The sequence below is a fragment of the Delphinapterus leucas genome, chromosome 14 (assembly GCF_059928025.1).
Source record: "Delphinapterus leucas isolate spDelLeu-1000000601 "Yukka" chromosome 14, BTC_Dleu_Yukka2, whole genome shotgun sequence".
In the NCBI taxonomy this organism is placed as follows: Eukaryota; Metazoa; Chordata; class Mammalia; order Artiodactyla; family Monodontidae; genus Delphinapterus; species Delphinapterus leucas.
Genome location: NC_143142.1, coordinates 8,249,595 through 8,267,903, shown reverse-complemented (window position 1 = coordinate 8,267,903; position 18,309 = coordinate 8,249,595). Strand labels below are relative to the sequence as shown.

Below are 18,309 nucleotides of genomic sequence, written 5' to 3'. Positions count from 1 at the left end.
TTCAGGTGGTGCAACTGTGGGTGTTTCCTCCACTTTCCCTCTATTTTCCAATTCTCCCTAAAGTTGTCATAAAACTTTCTCAGTTCAAAGGATGGTCACAGAAATCCCTCACCAGGCTCAGGCTGCTTCCTCCCATCCTACAACTAAGGAAGCATCGGAATGGGAGTAGGTATGTGACCTAGCTTCAATTCTAAGAGGGCTATTTTGCAGCGTGTGTGGCTCCAGCCAAGGGTCCCTAGGGTACCGGATATTTAGGCTTTCTCTCCTGCAGCGAGAAGGCAGCGCTGCCCCCCATTGGAGCCTGCAGGAGAGAGGCTGCTCTTTCCCCTAAGCTGCCCCCAGCGCCTCGCCTCGCCCCACCCCGCCCCCAGCTCACTCCTAGACACCCACGGGGGTCGCTCATTACCCCTCCCGCCCCTGGGAGGGGTATCTCCTTCCCAAGGGGGAGGTCACTCTCTCCTTGAGGGCTCTATCTCCCCTGAGCGTCACCGGTCCTCCCTGGTCCTCCTCGTGGGTTCATTCGTTCCTGAAGGAGAGGTCATCCCATCCCCGTAGAGCCCACCCCCCTTGAGGGGGGAGTCGCTCGTTCCACCAGTCCCTCTGGGGGTGAGGGTCATTATTCCCCCGTCCCTCTCCAGAGGGGGTCATTCGTTCCCAACGAGGTCACCCCCTCCCCCAGGCCCCATTCCCCCGAGGCGGCGCGGCACTCGTACCCGAAGGGGAAGTCACGCCTTTCGCCCGGCCCAGTCCCCCGAGGGTCAGCACCGCCTCCTTCCGGGCCCTCCCCCACGAACAGCCACGCCGGGCGGGGCTCCAGTGCGGGGAAGCGGCGGCGGGTCAGGCTACCCGGTCCAGAGCGCGGAACTGGGCGGCGCGCGGCGCGGCGGGGCGCTAGCCATGGCGGGCTGCTGCGCGGTGCTGGCGGCCTTCCTGTTCGAGTACGACACGCCGCGCATCGTGCTCATCCGCAGCCGTAAAGTGGGGCTCATGAACCGGGTGGTGCAGCTGCTCATCGTGGCCTACGTCATCGGGTGAGCGCGGCCGCGGGCGACGACCCTGAGGGGTCCCGGGGACAGGGTGTGATCCGACGGCCGGGAACTCCCCCTTCTGGGTCCCGGCCACGCACCTGCTCATTCTGGCCTAGGTCCTCGGCCGAGCCCCGCGAGCGCCCTCCAGGTGGGGTCCAGGGGACAGCGACCCGAAGCCAGGGATACATCCCTACTCCCCCGACCCTAGCCACCAGAGGGACGGGCCCTGTGCCGGCTCTGGGTCCAGAGGCTGCTTTGATGTTGTGTCTTGAAGGCAAAGCCTAGCTAGATCTTCATCCTCGCCATTCATGCTTCCTGTCCCTTCTGACTTGCTCCATGATGTCCTTTGGCTGGGGGTGGGAGGGCTTTGCCCTAAATGACTCACTCTTTGCTCTTCACTTCCCATTCTGATGATCTGCTGACAGAAACCAAGGTTTGGGATTTCCACTTGGTTCCTTTTGGGTCTGTGGCTTCCTGTCCTTTCCTTTGAGCATCATATGGTTCCTTTTGGGTCTGTGGCTTCCTGTCCTTTCCTTTGAGCATCATATGGTAACCCAAGATAATAGAGAGGTCACACTTTCAAAAATCACTTAAGTTCAGTTCCTTCCTTTTATGGGGTTGTTGGAGTTTTTGGTATAGGCACCTGCCTTAGACTTATCGTTCCCCATGCTGCCCTCTTTGCTTATATGTCCCTCCACCATCAGTCCTCACCTAGTGCTTAATTTTAATTGATGCACTCTTACAATGTAATAAAACTCGAGAGGAGGTGGAAATTAATTTACCAACTGGGCCCGCTTTCAAGGTTCACCTGGGGTGTTACGGTGTCTACAGCTGCTGAGCTGACAGATGTTACCTGCTGCATCGTGGGGGGGGGTGTTTGTTTTTGTTTTTCTTAAAAGGCCTAATACAGTGTTCCCCAAACTGCCCATAGAGCTATTTGAGAATCTTTAAAAAATACTGACTGCTGGCTCTCAGACCCAGACTTTCTGATTCAAGTGCTGTAGAGTATGACCAACTCCCCAGGTGATTCTAATGTGCAGCAAATTTTGGGAACCAGTGTCCTAGTGTTTCCCAAACCTACCTGAACATGAAGGACTCATCTGAGGAATTGTTTAAAGGTAACAGGACACCATCCCCCCTCCCCCCCCCACCCTGGGGTGGGACTTGGAATCTGTTAACACTGCCTAAGGGAATCCCCATGATCTGGCAGGTTTGGCTTCTACCATCTATCAGCGCAGCAGCAGTAGGTACTGACAGTAGTCAGTAAAAGGGCTTTCCAGGTATGAACTCTGCATCAGAACCACTTGGCCTACCCCCAGGTTTGGACTCTAAGTCACATTAAGTACCATCACAACCAACTCCTTGCCCCCCAGTGATTGTGATGCACCCTTAAACTTTGAGACCCACTACAAGCTGGTTAACTAAACTCATATTGCTGGGTTGGACCTGAAGCATTTGGGATCAGGAGCTGTCAGGCAGCTTTTTCCTTTTGGCTTTTGCTGCTCGTAGGAGAATCAGTTTACATCTACTTCAGGGTATCTGTAAAGTTCTAGACTGCATACAGTATATCTGCAGTATGGTAGCCAGGAGTCACATGAAACTGTTGAGCATTTGAAACACCCCTACTCCAAATTGAGATGTGCAATCACCGTACAATGCACGCCAGATTTCGAGGACATAGTACAAAAAACAATTAAATATCATATTAATACATCTTATATTGATAGCATTAACATATATTGGATATGTTGAGTTACATAAAACATATCATTAAAATTAATTTTACCTGTTACTTTTTAATTTTTAACATGGCTACGAGAAATGTTGAAATTACACGATTCGCGTTGTATTTCTGTTGGGCAGTGCAGCGTTATAGGATTCCTATGGAGTGTTGTCTGCCTCGATCATGAGGATTTTTTAAGCAGTAAATGCTTTGCTTTTATACATCTTGCTGTGATCAGATCTGACTCAGGATCTGAATTTAGGGCTTTTAAGAAAAATTTTAAAAAACCTCATCTCTTAACTTTCTGATTCAGTTCATCTTGGTGAAACTGTGGTCTCTTTTCCAGTACTGATCAAAGGTAATCCTGCCTCAAAAAGAGACTGAACAGGACTTTCCTGGTGGTCCAGTGGTTAAGACTCTGCACTTCCAATGCAGGGGGCATGGGTTCAATCCCTGGTCGGGGAACTAAGATCCTGTGTGCTGCATGGCCAAAAAAAAAAAAAGAGAGAGAGAGAGACTGAACACTTCTCAGTTATCTAATTGTATTATCAGTCACAGGATGAGGTAATAGTTATTTACATAGTGATTGAGATGAAACTATGTGTCTCTGACTTAGCAACTCACTATCCAGTCAGCCCTCTGTATCCTCAGGTTCTGCAGCCACAGATTCAACCAACCATAGATAAAAGATATTAAAAAAAAATTCCAGAAAGCAAAACTTGAATTTGTCACTTGCCAGCAACTATTTTTACATAGTATTTACATCATATTTACAACTATTTACATGGCATTTACTTTGTATTAGATATTATAGGTAACCTAGAGATGATTTAAAGTATAGGAGAGGATGTGCATAGGTTACATGCAAATACTATGCCATTTTATATAAGGGTCTTGAGCATCCGTGGTTTTTGGTATCCCCAGGGGTCCTGGAACCAATCCCCTATGGATACCAAGGGATGACTATACTTGGTGGTAAAGTAATAGTGACCCTGCTCTAAGCTTCTCTGTGTCTGACTAGAATTAAATGGAAGCTTATACTGCAGCTGAATTCCTAGAAACCCTGAAGAAGAGGACTTCTTAGGGAAAAAGCCCATCTCTAAGATGGGTAGTGAACTTGGAGACTACTCAGACAATAAGTAACCAAATAAGCAAATTTCTTAAGTCTCAGCACCTAGAGCTTATAAGGAGGGGAGAGGGATGCTAGTAGTATTTCTTGATTCTAGAAATTACAACAATAGTAGTCACTATTGATGTTTAACAACAGCTCTGATGGGGAGGAGTTCTGACTTGTAGTACTGGCCAATCTCCACGGTGTAAATGCTCCCATTGTGGCCAATTTCAGTCTGCTGATAATGGCTCACAAACATTGTTCCAAGCATTTGACATGCATTAACTCATGTAACCTCACAACAATCCTGTGAAGTCTTGTTATCATCCCCGTCGTATAGACGGGAAAAAACAGGCACAGAGAGGTTAAGCAGCTTGGCCAAATTTATGCCTAGTGAGTGATGAACTGAGATAGGCTGGCTTCGGTCTGTTCCAGTGTCCTAACCACTATGCACCAATGCCTTCAGATTTTTAATTATTCAGGCTGGTAGTGAAGTCTCCACTTCAGAGGAAAGAAACATACATGTGACCTGAATTCTTAGAGAAAAAGTAAGAAACTATTATACATTTACTTAAAAGATATGATTCTCCTTTCTAGAGGGCATATATAGCATAGAGGGCAAGAAAGGAGACTTCGAAAGCAAAAAGCTTGAGTTCAAATGTTGACTCTGCCATTCATTAGCTGTGTGACCTTGGGCAAATGACTTAACCTCTCTGAATTACAGTTTTCTCCTCTGTAAAATGGAGAAGAATGACACCTGCCTTATAAAGTGGTCAGTATTAAATTAGTTAATACACATAAAGAGCTTAGATCAGTACCTGGCACCTAAACACATTCAAATGGTAACTATCATTATCATAATTTCTATTATCTCATGGTAATTCTGCCGGTCATAGTGCACTGAAAGTGTTCAAATACCTAGTAATAAAGACAGCATTCACTGAGCATTTTCTTTGTGCTGATCACTGCACTAAGTTACAAAGTTAAGCAGCTTTTGCAAAGTCACAACTAGTAAACATCATACTTTCAGCCTCTGGCTACCAGAGGCTCCCTAGCATTAACTCAAATTCATGCAATCCTAATGGCAATTTAAGAGACCTGTTTTATTTTGTAGCTGGGTGTTTGTGTGGGAAAAGGGCTACCAGGAAATGGACTCTGTGGTCAGCTCTGTTACTGCCAAAGCCAAGGGTGTAACCACGACCAATACTTCTAAACTTGGATTCCGGATCTGGGATGTGGCCGATTATGTGATTCCAGCTCAGGTAAGCCTCCCACTGTGTCTCTGTCTAAAGCTCAAGCCTCTAGTTAGCTGCTTTCCCTTCACCTTTGCACTCTTGATTAGTGATTGGCATGCCCAGAGTTCTAACATCACCAATGCCCAGACTGATTGTTTTAGTCCAAGAAAGCAGTGCAGACAGACCTCTTTTTGGCTTAGGGTCTAACAGGTAATATTCAATCAGCTACGTTTCTTCAGCCCTAAAACATGGCTGGCTTAAACAGAGGAAGCTTTCCATATGGACATCTGAGTCTGTCACCGGACTTGAAAAGTAGAAAAGCACATGTTTTAAATCCTGGGAAAAATGCAGGTGGAACTATCACCTTTCCACATTTTGTGGTTTGCTTTACTGTTTTAAACCCACAAGGTAAATCTTTTCAGACAGCGTAAAAACTTTAACAGCCCGTAGAGACCCAAAGCCAAAGAAGAAGGAAACAGCCATACCCATATAGGATTCCATCAGGAACATAGGGAAGGGAAGAAACTGTTTGATGCAGCATCCTAGTCTCCCGTCTGTTAATCCACAAAGCTCCAAGTTAAATATTGACTCTCTTTAACCATGATAATGGCTCTGATCCACAGTCAAACCCCACATATCCCTCCAGATGGCCCACGTGCTAGGGTGACTGGGGTGGCCACCTGCAGATAAGCTGCCAACTCTTGGCTCAGAGCAAGGACTTCAGAAACTCTCTCTTCAAGTGTGTTCATTTTCCCTCTGCCTTCTCAAGAGAAGGTTCTTGTGGGGTGCCCAGAGAGAAATCAGAGCTAATAAGCCATAAAGGTCAAATGGAACAGGGGATTCATAGTTTGCTGGAGGAAGCTGGTGCTGTTGGCATGCACCTGTCTCTACAGAGAGACCTCTGCTTCCTACGAAGCCACGGCCTCGTCCTGGCAGGCTCGGAATATCACACTCCGTCTGTTTACTGGACCCACAGAAGGGTACGGCCCCCTGCTTCTGCCCCTCAGTGGAAAGGAGCACACAGCAGCTCTGCCTTCCATCTCGGATCGGAGCCGGGGGCCGTGTGAGTCCCACAGGGCTCTCTTCATGAGCTTTCACGATATCCTTCTGCTCCTCCAAAGATGGAACACAAACATGTATTTGCACTGCATCTACTCGGCTCATCTCCAGACTGAAATTTCCCTAAACTTAAAATAAATAAGAAATAGGAAACAAAAAGTAAACCACACTGACTTGTTCAGGTCTAACTCAGGAGAGACGCAGGAACAGCCTTCTGTAAACACCAAGCAAGCAGTGTGTCTACATATGGAACACGGGAGCCTGCTGGGGCACCTGACCCGGGCCTCCTGCCACATTCTCACGCCCCCTCCTGCAGCCATTTCCCCATTTCCCAACATGCTTTGTTCCAGGTCTGTCTTTGAAAGATGCCAACTATTCCCAGAGCGTCTACCACCTTATCAGACCTGGGAGTGGAGATGTCTACAGACCCTTTGGTCCCTGAGTTTCCCTGATGGCTCCCAGCACTGACTGCTCTTCTCAGGAGTATGAAATGTTCAGAGCATTTCATTTTAGAGCACCAGCGCCCAATAAGGAGGAGGTCCAACTAAAATTTGCAGGGTCTTTGTCTTTTTTTCCTTATACTGGGAGGTCACTGTTAGCAATTCTTCAGTCTCATCCCCAAGTGAATTGCTCTCCAGAAACTTTAAATCAACCATTTGGCACCTTCACACTTAGGAGGAGAAAACAGAACCTTCTCAAGAGGAGAAGTGTCAGGCTTCCCTGGTAGTGCAGTGGTTAAGAATCCGTCTGCCAATGCACCAGGGTTCAAGCCCTGGTCCGGGAAGATCCCACATGCCGCAGAGCAACTAAGCCCGTGCGCCACAACTACTGAGCCTGCGCTCTAGAGCCTGCGAGCCACAACTACTGAAGCCCGCGCGCCTAGAGCCCATGCTCCGCAACAAGAGAAGCCACTGCAGTGAGAAGCCCGTGCACCGCAACCAAGAGTAGCCCCTGCTCGCCGCAACTAGAGAAAGCCCACGCGCAGCAACGAAGACCCAACACAGCCAAAAATAAAATAAATAAAGAAAAAAAAAGGAGAAGTGTCAATGGCGAGCCCTGATTGGGCCTTCTGTATAGAATGTTTTACGTATTTATTTTAGTTCCTGTTAGGAAAGAGAACCAGCCTAACTTGAGACCTTTGAGGTCTTGTGTTTCTGCGCCTGTGAGGTAATCCGGTTGGCAGAGGATATACTGAGTACTTATTGACTCTTTTCCCTCAAGTCAAGCTTTATTAAGGAACCATTTCAGGGTATAGACATGTTTTTTTAACCTGAGGTGAAATTCATGTATCACAATATTAACCAGTTCAGAATGAAAACTTCAGTGGCATTTAGCACATTCACGATGTTGTGTACCATCACGTCAGTCTAGTTCCAGAACATTTTCATCAGTCTAAAAGGAAAGCCCCCACTCATTAAGCTATCATCCCCTTGTCCACCTTCTCCCTCACCCCCTCACAACCACTAATGTACTTTCTGTTCCTGGATTTGCCTATCCTGTACGTTTCACATCAATGGGATCATACACTACGTGGCCTTTTGTGTCTGGCTTCTTGGACTCAGCATCATGTTTTTGAGGTTCATCCACATTGTAGCCAGGTCTGTGCTTCATTCCTTTTTATGGCTGAGTCATATTCCCTTACGGGTATGGACCACAATTTGTTTATCCATCCATCCGTTGATAGACACTGAGTTGTTTCCACCTTTAGGCTATTGTGAATGGTGCTGCTGTGAACATGTGTGCAAGTATTGGAGTCCCTGTTTTCAGTTAGGTTATAACTCTCATCGGTGAGAATGGGAGACCCTAAGATCAGTGTTTTTAACTGTTTTCTGCATGGCACAGGGGGGAAGTGAAGGCACTGTCCTGGTAAAGGGCCTTCCTTGTGGCTCTGCCTGGCTCCTCTGCAGGTAGTATGCAGCACTCTCTCCCCTCTGCCTGCTTTACAGGAGGAAAACTCCCTCTTCATCATGACCAACATGATCGTCACCATGAACCAGACCCAGGGCCTCTGTCCTGAGGTAGGCAGCTTCTTGGGGAAGAGCCTCGGGTCTCATACCCACCTCTCTGTGCCTGTCCCACTGTGGGTGGGACCAGGCCATGTGAAACCTGTTTTCACTGGTTCTTCTTCTTCCAGATTCCAGATAAGACCACCGTGTGTGAATCCGATGCCAACTGTACTGCTGGCTCTGCAAGCACCCACAGCAATGGTACAAACCTGTGGCTGTGACTCCACAGTAGATGCTTAGCCTGGGGAGGGTAGCCCCCGACCAAACTGCCTGCCCCGTGGGGCCCCTCTCAGAGGGAAATCTCCAGGATGGAGAAATCCCCCACACGAGCCTGGGAGAGCCTGGTGTCCAGACTGGGGTCCTGGGGCCCTCTCGACATTTATCTCTGTCATCTGCACCCCAGAAGCCATCCCAGATCTTGCCCTGTCTTGTGGCTCTGCATCACCCCAGCCCTGCAGTTGGCAAAGCAGTGATGTGGCTAGGACTTAGACAACTCTTTTCCTCCAATTTGAATTTCTGGATGCTGTCTAAATCCCAGAATTAGACTAGCTCAAGACTGATTGCGTAGGATACATGGTGGAGTTTCTACTCTGCCTCACAAAGTAGAAAGTAGGAGACCCCCATAGACCTGGGTGCCCCTCGCCCCTGTAGGAGTTGCGACAGGAAGGTGCGTGCCGTTCAATGAGACCATGAACACATGCGAGGTGGCAGCCTGGTGCCCGGTGGAGGATAACGCACAAGTGCCAACGTGAGTCCTGCCAAAGGGACAGAAGTGTCCTAAATGCTGGGTCTCGGGCCTGAGAGAGGTGGCAGGGGAGTTGTGGCTTTGTGCTCTTGGTGTCAGCCTGTAGAGTGAGGCTTCCCTGGGCTGGTGGTTCTCAACCACAAGGCAGCAGCCCTCAGCAGCTAGTGGGCCGCGGTGTTTGTCACTCATGATGAGTGCAGATGACTTGCTGCTAGTTAGGCCTCTGTCAGTTGCAAGTTACTGACAGGAAACAGTTCTCAGGGCCTTAAACGGGTGTGTGCGCACACACACACACACACACACACGCACAGTGGGGGCGGTTTGTTGTTCAACTAACCACAGAGATCCCAGCATGGCTAGACCTGGGGCTCGAAGGACAGCATCCGAGTCACCACCTCTTGGCTCTGCTTCCCTCCGTGGTGGCTTCGTTTGCAGGACCCATGGCATAGTCCCTAGTCTCCCTGCCCAGCTGTCCGTAAAGATTCTAGACCTGTCCATCTTCACAGCTTCAGCCACATCTGTCAACCCATCCAACCCATCACTGTGGCTGGGGGATGGATTTTGCTTATGGCTCAGGCCTGGGTCATGTGCCTTCCTAGCTAGGCGGGGAGTCAGACCCACCCAAATGACACAGGTTGAGAGTGGGGGAGGTGTGGCTTTTAAAGGAAGTGTGCGGTTCTGTTACCAGAAAAAAGGTACAGATGCTGGGCAGGAAAATTATTAATGTCCGTTAAAGTGTGTTTTATAAACTAGAGCAGGTTCAAGGTTGCCTAGAATAACATTCTTTCGAACTGCGATCAGCTGTGTTGTGAGTGGGTGGAGTCAGAAGTAAGCTCTCGGAACTGCTGGCAACCTGGGGCCTTTCTCACTCAGCGTTCAGACTGAGGCCTAGATAAGCCCAGGGGAGCAGGTAACCATGTGATCCTCACCCTGGGTGTGTCGCCACACAAGAGAATGGTGAGGACTGCGGATTGCTGAGGGCAACAGCTCCGGCAAGGGAGGGAATCCTAGCATTCTGGAGCTGGAAGGGACTTTATGGAGCCGGTGGCCATGTGTGGCTACTGAGCACTTGAAATGCAGCTGGGTCCAAAATGAGCTCTCTGCGTAAAATACACTCCAGGTTCTGAAGGCTTATTATTAAAAAAAAAAAAAAATGTAGTATCTCATTAATAACATTCTATGTTGTTTACATGTTGGAGTAACATTATAGATATATTGGCTTATTACAGAAAAGTTCATTTCACTTGTTTCTTTTTACTTTATTTTTGGCCGCGAAGCATGTGGGATCTTAGTTCCCCGACCAGGGATGGAACCAGCGCCCCCTGCAGTGGAAGTGCAGAGTCCTAACCACAGGACCGCCAGGGAATTCCCTCTTTTTACTTTTTAATGTAGCTACTAGGAAATTTTAAATTACAGTGTGGTTTGTGCCTCACGGTATATTTTCACTGGACAGTGCTGTTATGTATTTTTTTTAATGGAGTATAATTGCTTTGCAATGTTGTGTTAGTTTCTCCTGTACAATGAAGTGAATCAGCTATATGTATGCCTATATCAGCGCTGTTATAGATCTAAACCAGTGTAGGATGATTTTTAAGTGTACACTGATACACAAAATTTCAGCACTGAGTCACATGGAGAGAAAGGTCTTCCCATCTCCACTCTTATTCAGCCCCTAGCTGATATCAAGGAGGAGATTCTGGTCTGGAGTGTCTTCAATACCTCTCCGTCCCTCGCTGATTTCCATTTCTCACCAAGAACAAGCCCCAGGCTCAGCACCTTGGGCTGACAAAAATATGTCAGCTCGTAATGACATTGTTCTTAGTTATATTTATTTGAACGATGACCTCTAACTTGTGGCAAACGATATTTTTTATGGTCATGATGGAAAGTTTTACTTCAAAATGAATGTCAGTAAAAAAAAAAAAAAAAAAGTGAGCTGATCCTAAAGGTGGAAACAACCCAAATGTCCATCAACAGATTGTGGTGAACACGTACAATGGAATGTTATTGAGCCATAAAAAGGAATGAATAAAAAGCTCTGACACAGGCTACCACAGGGATGAACCTCGAAAACATGCTAAGTGCAAGAAGCCAGACACAAAAAAGTCACATACTGTCTGATCCCATTCATATGAAATGTCCAGAATAGACAAATCCATAGAGAAAGAAAGAAAGTAGTTTGGTGGTTCCCGAAGGCTGAGGGGAGGGGAGAATGGATAGTAGCTGCTTGACGAACAAGCAGTTTCCTTTCGGGGTGATAAAGATGTTCTTGAACTAGATAGAGGTGATGGTTGTATAACACTGGAATGTGCTTCATGCCACTGAATTGTATACTTTATGAATCTTTTTTTTTCTTTTTTTTGCAGTACGCGGGCCTCTCACTGTTGTGGCCTCTCCCGCCGCAGAGCACAGGCTCCGGACGCGCAGGCCCAGCGGCCATGGCTCACGGGCCCAGCTGCTCCGCGGCACACGGGATCCTCCCGGACCGGGGCACGAACCGGCATCCCCTGCATCAGCAGGCGGACCCCCAACCACTGCGCCACCAGGGAAGCCCTGAATTGTATACTTTAAAATGTTTAATTTTATGTTCTCTGAATTTCACCTCAATTTTTTTTTAAAGGAGGGTTAATCTTAAAGACAAGTATTGCACATGAGGCACACAGTGGTATAGGGAGTGACAGAAGTTTGAGAAACGTTGATATAGTCCATCCCCTTGATACAGGGACAAGGGAATTCAAAGCCCCAAAAGAAGTGCCTCGGTCAAGGTCTTTATCAGCGGTAGCGGCAGGCTCAGCTCCCCACATTGTGTGGCCTCATCACTGGCCTTGCTCCTTTCTCAGGGTGGGGAAGACTGCTGAGGTTTTTTATAGCTTCAAAGATTCCACCTGGGGGGCTTCCCTGGAGGTCCAGTGGTTAAGACTCCACGCTTCCACTGCAGGGGGCACGGGTTTAATCCCTGGTGGGGGAACTAAGATCCTGCATGCCATGTGGTGCAGCCAAACAAAAAGCTTCCACCTGAGTCAGGGCCCCCCCCCCCCGAGGAGTCAGTCTACAGTGCCAGAGCCTCCTGGAGAAACCCTCCAAAGCAGTGGGGTCCCCTTGGGAAATTCAGCTCCTACTGTCAGCAGGAGCTGACATGGCACTTCCAAGGTGTGGTGCAACAGCAGACATGCACTTTTTGTGTCAAGCCTGTAGGTGAATTCACCTTTGCTTTTGCTTCTTAAACCAGATCTGTTGAGCATTCCCAAGAATACCTGAGGGAGGTAAGCCCTGAAACCCAGCACCTGCCAGATGAGTGATTTCTAGTGAGGCCACGAGGCACCACCCCTCCCGCTCTTCGTTAGCTATTCCTCAGGTTCTTAAATTCCCACTGCCTTGAGGAAGAGGCCCTGCCCTTCCATGACTGGAAGAAATCAGAAACCTTGGTTTGCAGTCTCCTCTCTTGACCTGGTGTTTATGCAGAGGAAAGTAGAAAAGACGAGATACGTTTTACTTTCTTCTTGGCAAAGTGACATTGTAAGACACATGGGTATGCGACTTAAAAATATTACCTAGGGGGCTTCCCTGGTGGCGCAGTGGTTGAGAGTCCGCCTGCCGATGCAGGGGACACGGGTTCGTGCCCCGGTCCGGGAAGATCCCACATGCCGCGGAGCGGCTGGACCCGTGAGCCATGGCCGCTGAGCCTGTGCTCCGCGACGGGAGAGGCCACGACAGTGAGAGGCCCGTGTACCGCAAAAAAAAATATATTACCTAGGTATATTAGGAGTGTACATATGTTTGTACTTTTGTTAACAATACGTTGTAATTTTTTTCAGGCCTGCTTTTTTAAAGGCTGCAGAAAACTTCACTCTTTTGATTAAGAACAACATCTGGTATCCCAAATTTAATTTCAGCAAGTAAGTGGCGGCCAGCTGTGCGAATTCGCCAGTGTCTTGGGGAAACTTGTGGCTCTTCTTTGAGGTTGTCCTTGCCCCTATTTTCTGCTTCCTCCCAACTTTAGGAGGAATATCCTTCCCAACATCACCACTACCTACCTCAAGACGTGCATTTATGACGCTAAAACAGATCCCTTCTGCCCCATATTCCGACTTGGCAAAATAGTGGAGAACGCAGGGCACAGCTTCCAGGACATGGCTGTCGAGGTAGGTGTAGGTCCTGGCTTTTCTAACACAGCCTTTGACACATCTCCTCCTAGAATGGGCTCTGAGGAAAGCTCGCTCTGTCTGTTCGCAACCCACAGGGAGGCATCATGGGCATCCAGATCAAATGGGACTGCAACCTGGACAGAGCCGCCTCCCTCTGCTTGCCCAGGTATTCCTTCCGCCGCCTGGACACCCGGGACGTGGACCACAACGTGTCCCCAGGCTACAATTTCAGGTGGGTGTGAGCTTGGGCCCCATTCCTCATGTGCTGGGGGTGATGGTAGTTGCATCACTCCCCAGTGGGGGCCTCCACGCCCACCCAAGACCAGCACTCAGGCGGCACCCCAAGGGCAGGTGGGGAGGCGTGTGCCAGGGAGAGTGGTCCAAGCAGGGCCTTGCCCCTGTGGCATCCCGACCCGTGAGCGCCCTCCTCGCCTTTTCTTGCCTCAAGAACAACTGTCTGCTTTAGCTTTCCTGGGCCAGCCAGCCTCAGCCAGGACCCTGCTGGGGTTTTTTCATTTTTTTTTTTTTTTGGCTGTGCACTTGTGGGATCTTAATTCCCCAACCAGGGATTGAACCCAGGCCTCCTGCAGCGGAAGCATGGAGTCCTTACCACTGGACCGCCAGGGAAGTCCCTCTGCTAATTTTGAGGAGTGGATGAGGAGTCCAAAGGCCTCTGGGGCCTGATCCATGAATTGGTTTCTCGGTTGATCTGGCCCCCAGAATCTCCCAAGGTGCAGGGGATACAAGTTTTAGCCTCAGGAAAGGCCTCTGCTGGTATTTCCCCGCTAGAAGTGCTGTGTATTGGTTTCCTAGGGCTGCCGTAACAAATGACCACAAACTGGGTGGCTTGAAACAGCAGGAATCTGTTCTCTCAGAGTTCTGGAGGCTGGAAGCCCAGAATCAGTGTGTCAGCAGGCCAGGCTCCTTCCTTGCCTCTTCCAGCTTCTGGTGGCTCCTGACAATCCTTGGTGGTCCTTGGTTCATAGGTACATTACTCGGTCTCTGCCTCTGTCGTCACATGGCCTTCTCCCATCTGTGCCTGTGTCTCTGTGTCCTTTGTCTCTCTTCTTTTACGGACACCAGTCATATTGGATTTGAGGTCCACCCTAATCCAGTATGACTGCATCTTAACTAATTATATCTGCAAAGACCCTATTTCCAAGTAGGGTCAGTGGTGCTCTTTTGCTGCTCTTGTCTCCCTCTAGTGGTGATGTGTGGAATCAAATGCACAGAGCATCTGCGGTCCTCTTGAACCATCTGGCTCACTGATAGAAGGGCAGATCCTTGCATTTTTCCCTAGTAAGGGAGTCAGATTTGCATTGCTCTATCTCTACGGTTACACAGTTTCTTGTAGAAACCACTGTGGAAAACCTCAATCTTGGGTTGGAACCCCAGAACAGAGAAGCCGATGGGACCTTCACAAGGACACCCATCCCCCTGACCTCCACCAGCATCAGGCCCCACCTGAGTTCCCCAGGCCTGGACCACGGCATGGAAGTTGTGGGCCAGACAGATCTCAGGCCACAGCTTAGGCTCCTGGTGGATCCCCTGTATAACACGGGCAGCAAATGGTATTGGTCTCAGTGGTTCTCCCCCCAGCATGCCCCTTAGTGTTCTATTTTTGCATGTGGGATCTTAGTTCCCCGACCAGGGGTTGAACCTGTGCCCCCTGCAGTGGAAGCACAGAGTCCTAACCACTGGACTGCCAGGGAAGTCCCCCTCCTGGTGGTCCTTTATAAATGGTTTTATTGAGATACAGTTCACATACTACACAGTTCACCCATTTAAAGTGTAGAATTCAGTTGTTTGTAGTCTATTCACAGAGCTGTGCAACTGTCACCACAGTCAATTTCAGAACATTTTCATCACCTCAGAAAGAAACCCCAGACCCTTTAGCTGTATCCCTCTATCCCTTCAGCTACGTCAACCCCTGGCAACCACTAATCTACCTAATTTGCCGGTTCTTGACTTTCATAGGAATGGACTCATACGATATGTGGCCTTCTGTGACTGGCTTCTTTCACCTAGCATCATGGTTTTTTTCCAGGTTCATCCATGTTGTGGCATTTATCAGTACTTCTCTTTATGGCTAAATAATATTCCATGGTGTGGGTATAACACATTTTGTTTATCCACTCATCCAATTGATGGATCAATGGTTCTTTAATACAAAAAATGTCCAGTGCTGAGATGCTCGGTCCCCCCACCCACAAAGCAGACTTGGCCATCACTGCTGGCTGGCCACCTTCTGTTAGTGGCCAGGGTCTCCTTGAGAGAGGCGGGGCTCAGCTGTATCAGGAAGGACTTTCAGAGGAGGAAGTTCCGTTTTAAGTCGTAGGAAGTGAGGGTGATGACAGAGGAGGGATCTCTTCGTGCGCCCTTATGCCAGCATTCCAGACCCTCTGCCCTGCGGGCCCCAGCGCCCTCCTCCTCAACAGGCCAGCCCTCCTTCTGCGTGGCTCACATGAACCCGGAGAAGCCCCGAGGTGCTCAAGTGTGGTTCGTTCGGCAGGCAGAGCGAGCCCTAAGCCATTGCCAACTCCGCCAGGGCCTTGGGAGTTCACTCTGACGTCCCTCAGCAGGACCCAGAGGCTGTCTCAGGCCTCCCTGTGCCTTTTCCCTCTAACCTGGCCTCCTTTACCAGGTTTGCCAAGTACTACAACGACCTGACCGGCACCGAGCGCCGCACGCTCATCAAAGCCTACGGCATCCGATTCGACATCATCGTGTTTGGAAAGGTAGCCTGGCCGCCGGCTCCCCTCGTTCAGAGCCCACTGGTCCTCTTCTGGGCTGGCCAGGGGCAAGGGGCCCTCTCCACACCCCTATCACAACTTCTTTTTCTCCCACCATCTGCAGGCTGGGAAATTTGACATCATCCCCACCATGATCAACATTGGCTCTGGCTTGGCGCTCTTAGGGGTGGTGAGTGGCTCACTTAGACCTCTCTGGCCACCCGCCTGGGGCTGTGACCCCCCCAGCACTGCAAGTTGAGACCCTCTGCTGGCATCCTGGTTCTTCCCCTTGACCCCAGACTTGTTTCTAGGCTCGACCCTCCAGGCTTATTTCCCTTCCCCATCCCCACCTGCTTCCTCCTGCCCTTCTCCAAGACAGCGCCCCTCAGGCCCTAACCTTTTCCCCCCGGAGAGATGGAGGAGCCCTTCATTTCCTTGGAAGATCCCAGGCTTTGTGGGAAGGGGCGCACATAGACTAATAGGGCCACAGCATCCTGCCTCATTCTTTCTTGCCCTGTGCTGCATTCAGGCGACAGTGCTGTGTGATGTCATAGTCCTCTACTGCATGAAGAAAAGATACTACTATCGGGAGAAGAAATATAAATATGTGGAAGACTATGAGCGGGTAGGTCGCCTCCTGAGCTCCCAGCCGGCAGGAAGGCCCAAGCGGCCTTCCTCACCTGCCTCTTGTCCCAGCGGTGAGAACCCCTAGGTCATCTAGGTGTGTTGTCCACTCACGCAGTCACATGCAACTCTTGTCGTCTGCTCCATTTCTAGACCACCTATACTAGCCTTTACTTCATACTTTTCTTCAAATGGACTCACTCTTTTAAATCTAGCCTTCATTTTAATCAGTGATGTCTCAGGTTAGTTATGATAATGGATATCATGCCAAAACCTCTGTCCACACTCTACTTAAATTCGCCTTGAAGAGAAAGAGGGGTTGGGTACCCCTAGGACCTACCTGAATACGCTCAGTTGTGAAGGACTGTCCAGACGTCCTCAGGGAAAGTGCCCGATTCCCACCTGCCCGAAATGGTCCAGACTTGCCTGCGGGCAGCACAGGGCGGTGCACATGTATCCATATCAACTGACGATAAGCATATTGTTCTTTGCAGGGTCTTGGCAGTGAGACGGACCAGTGATGCCCACCCCACACCTGGGCTCTCCTTGGCCCTCATCAGAGCACAGCAAGGAGGGAGAAAAGGCTGCCTGCCATGTCACCCCAGAGGAAGTTCCAGATTCTGAGTCAGTCTCCACAAGTGCTGCAGGGTTGCCCAGCTGCTCCCATGTCTGGTGTGTAGGGTTTGTGTAGTAAACCACTATGCACATGCTGGGTCACCTCCTGTCTGTGGCTGGGTCACCTCTGCCGTTCCTTCTCTTTGGGGTCACTGGGGCAAGCTCTGGCCTGAGGGCAGTGAAGTGGCTGTGGCTACAGGGCCGAGGACTTCTCCAGGGCCGGGTCTCCTCAGAAGCTTCCATCTCCAGCCCCCTTCGAGACAGGCCCAGTCCTCAGAGGCCCGGCAGCTTCACTCAAGCACTGTATAAGGAAGGCGGGACACCTGGCTGTGCTTGTAGCTCTTCGGCACACCCGGGCTGCTGTTCCCCTCCCCCCACCAGAGGCTTCAACCACGAGGTCATGAGGCGGAGCTAGTGTTTTTCCTTTGAGAAGAGCTACATGGAGATGACTGAGGACCAAACATTAAAACAAATGATTTTCTTAATCTCTGTGTGGTTTCACAGCGTGAGCTAGAACTTTCCTTCCTTCCCCTTTACTTGGACCAGTAAATCCATTTGTTATCCCAGCTCACTGTGCTCCTGAAACAGTCTATTGCTGGAGCTTAGGTTTTTTTTTTTTCGACTTTAACCTTCTCTTAAAACCTAAGAAGTGTGATCTTTGTTAGCTTGTGTTCCTATAGAGTTTACGAGTTTTTTTTCTGTGGTGTACTGTTTGTCTTACCGGTGCTCACATTTTACCTAAAAGTGTGGGTCTACACTACAGGGAACAGTTTTAGGTGACATGAAGGTGGCTTATCCTCCCTCCTCCTCATTTGCCTTCCAGAAACCTCCAACCAAAAGCAGCACCCCCTACACCTACCTTGCCACCGATTTGAAATGTTAATGAAGCTATTTCTAGCTTGCCTTCACACCGACTTTATTCTGCATCAGGTGTTCAGGATCTCCCTAAAGAAAGCAGCCTGCCCCTCCTCCTTGTTATGAATTCATTTCCAACTGCTGAGGGAACGTTTATTTTAGAAGTGCTCTGCTTCTGCAGGATAAATGGCCAACCTGGGCTTTTCTTGCTCTGGGGAAAAAAGAAAAAAGTTTACAGACCCCTTTGAAGAAGTTCTGGTTCAAGCTACCTTTCTGAAAAATGCCTGCTTGAACACACCAGTCATATGGAGCTGGAATTTTTAGGAAAGGCTTATTATCTTGCAGGCTAAGGAGTGATGGTTACTGGAGTGAGGAAAGACTTCTTTCAGCCTCCCTTTTCTAAAATGGAATGCTACAGCCAGGTGGGATGA

General features: G+C 49.3%; 2 protein-coding genes across 4 annotated transcripts in view; one reads left to right on the top strand and one right to left on the bottom strand.

The window, feature by feature from the left end:
- Positions 1-854: 854 nt before the first annotated feature.
- On the top strand, positions 855-17,508 carry P2RX4 (purinergic receptor P2X 4). The gene is made up of 12 exons (XM_022597833.2): positions 855-1,031; positions 4,977-5,124; positions 8,103-8,174; positions 8,291-8,363; positions 8,814-8,910; positions 12,723-12,803; positions 12,908-13,049; positions 13,148-13,284; positions 15,697-15,790; positions 15,909-15,974; positions 16,314-16,409; positions 16,903-17,508. Exons 1-12 carry the CDS (start codon positions 898-900, stop codon positions 16,927-16,929), a joined length of 1,167 nt encoding a protein of 388 aa, XP_022453541.1. The 5' UTR covers positions 855-897; the 3' UTR covers positions 16,930-17,508.
- CAMKK2 (calcium/calmodulin dependent protein kinase kinase 2) overlaps positions 10,049-18,309 on the bottom strand; it is a 65,212-nt gene continuing 56,951 nt past the window's right edge. For all 3 annotated transcript variants that reach the window (XM_089894470.1, XM_089894471.1, XM_022597828.2), the window contains one exon: positions 10,049-18,089. The gene's annotated coding sequence lies outside the window, so the exon portion shown is untranslated. The remainder of the gene's footprint in view (positions 18,090-18,309) is intronic.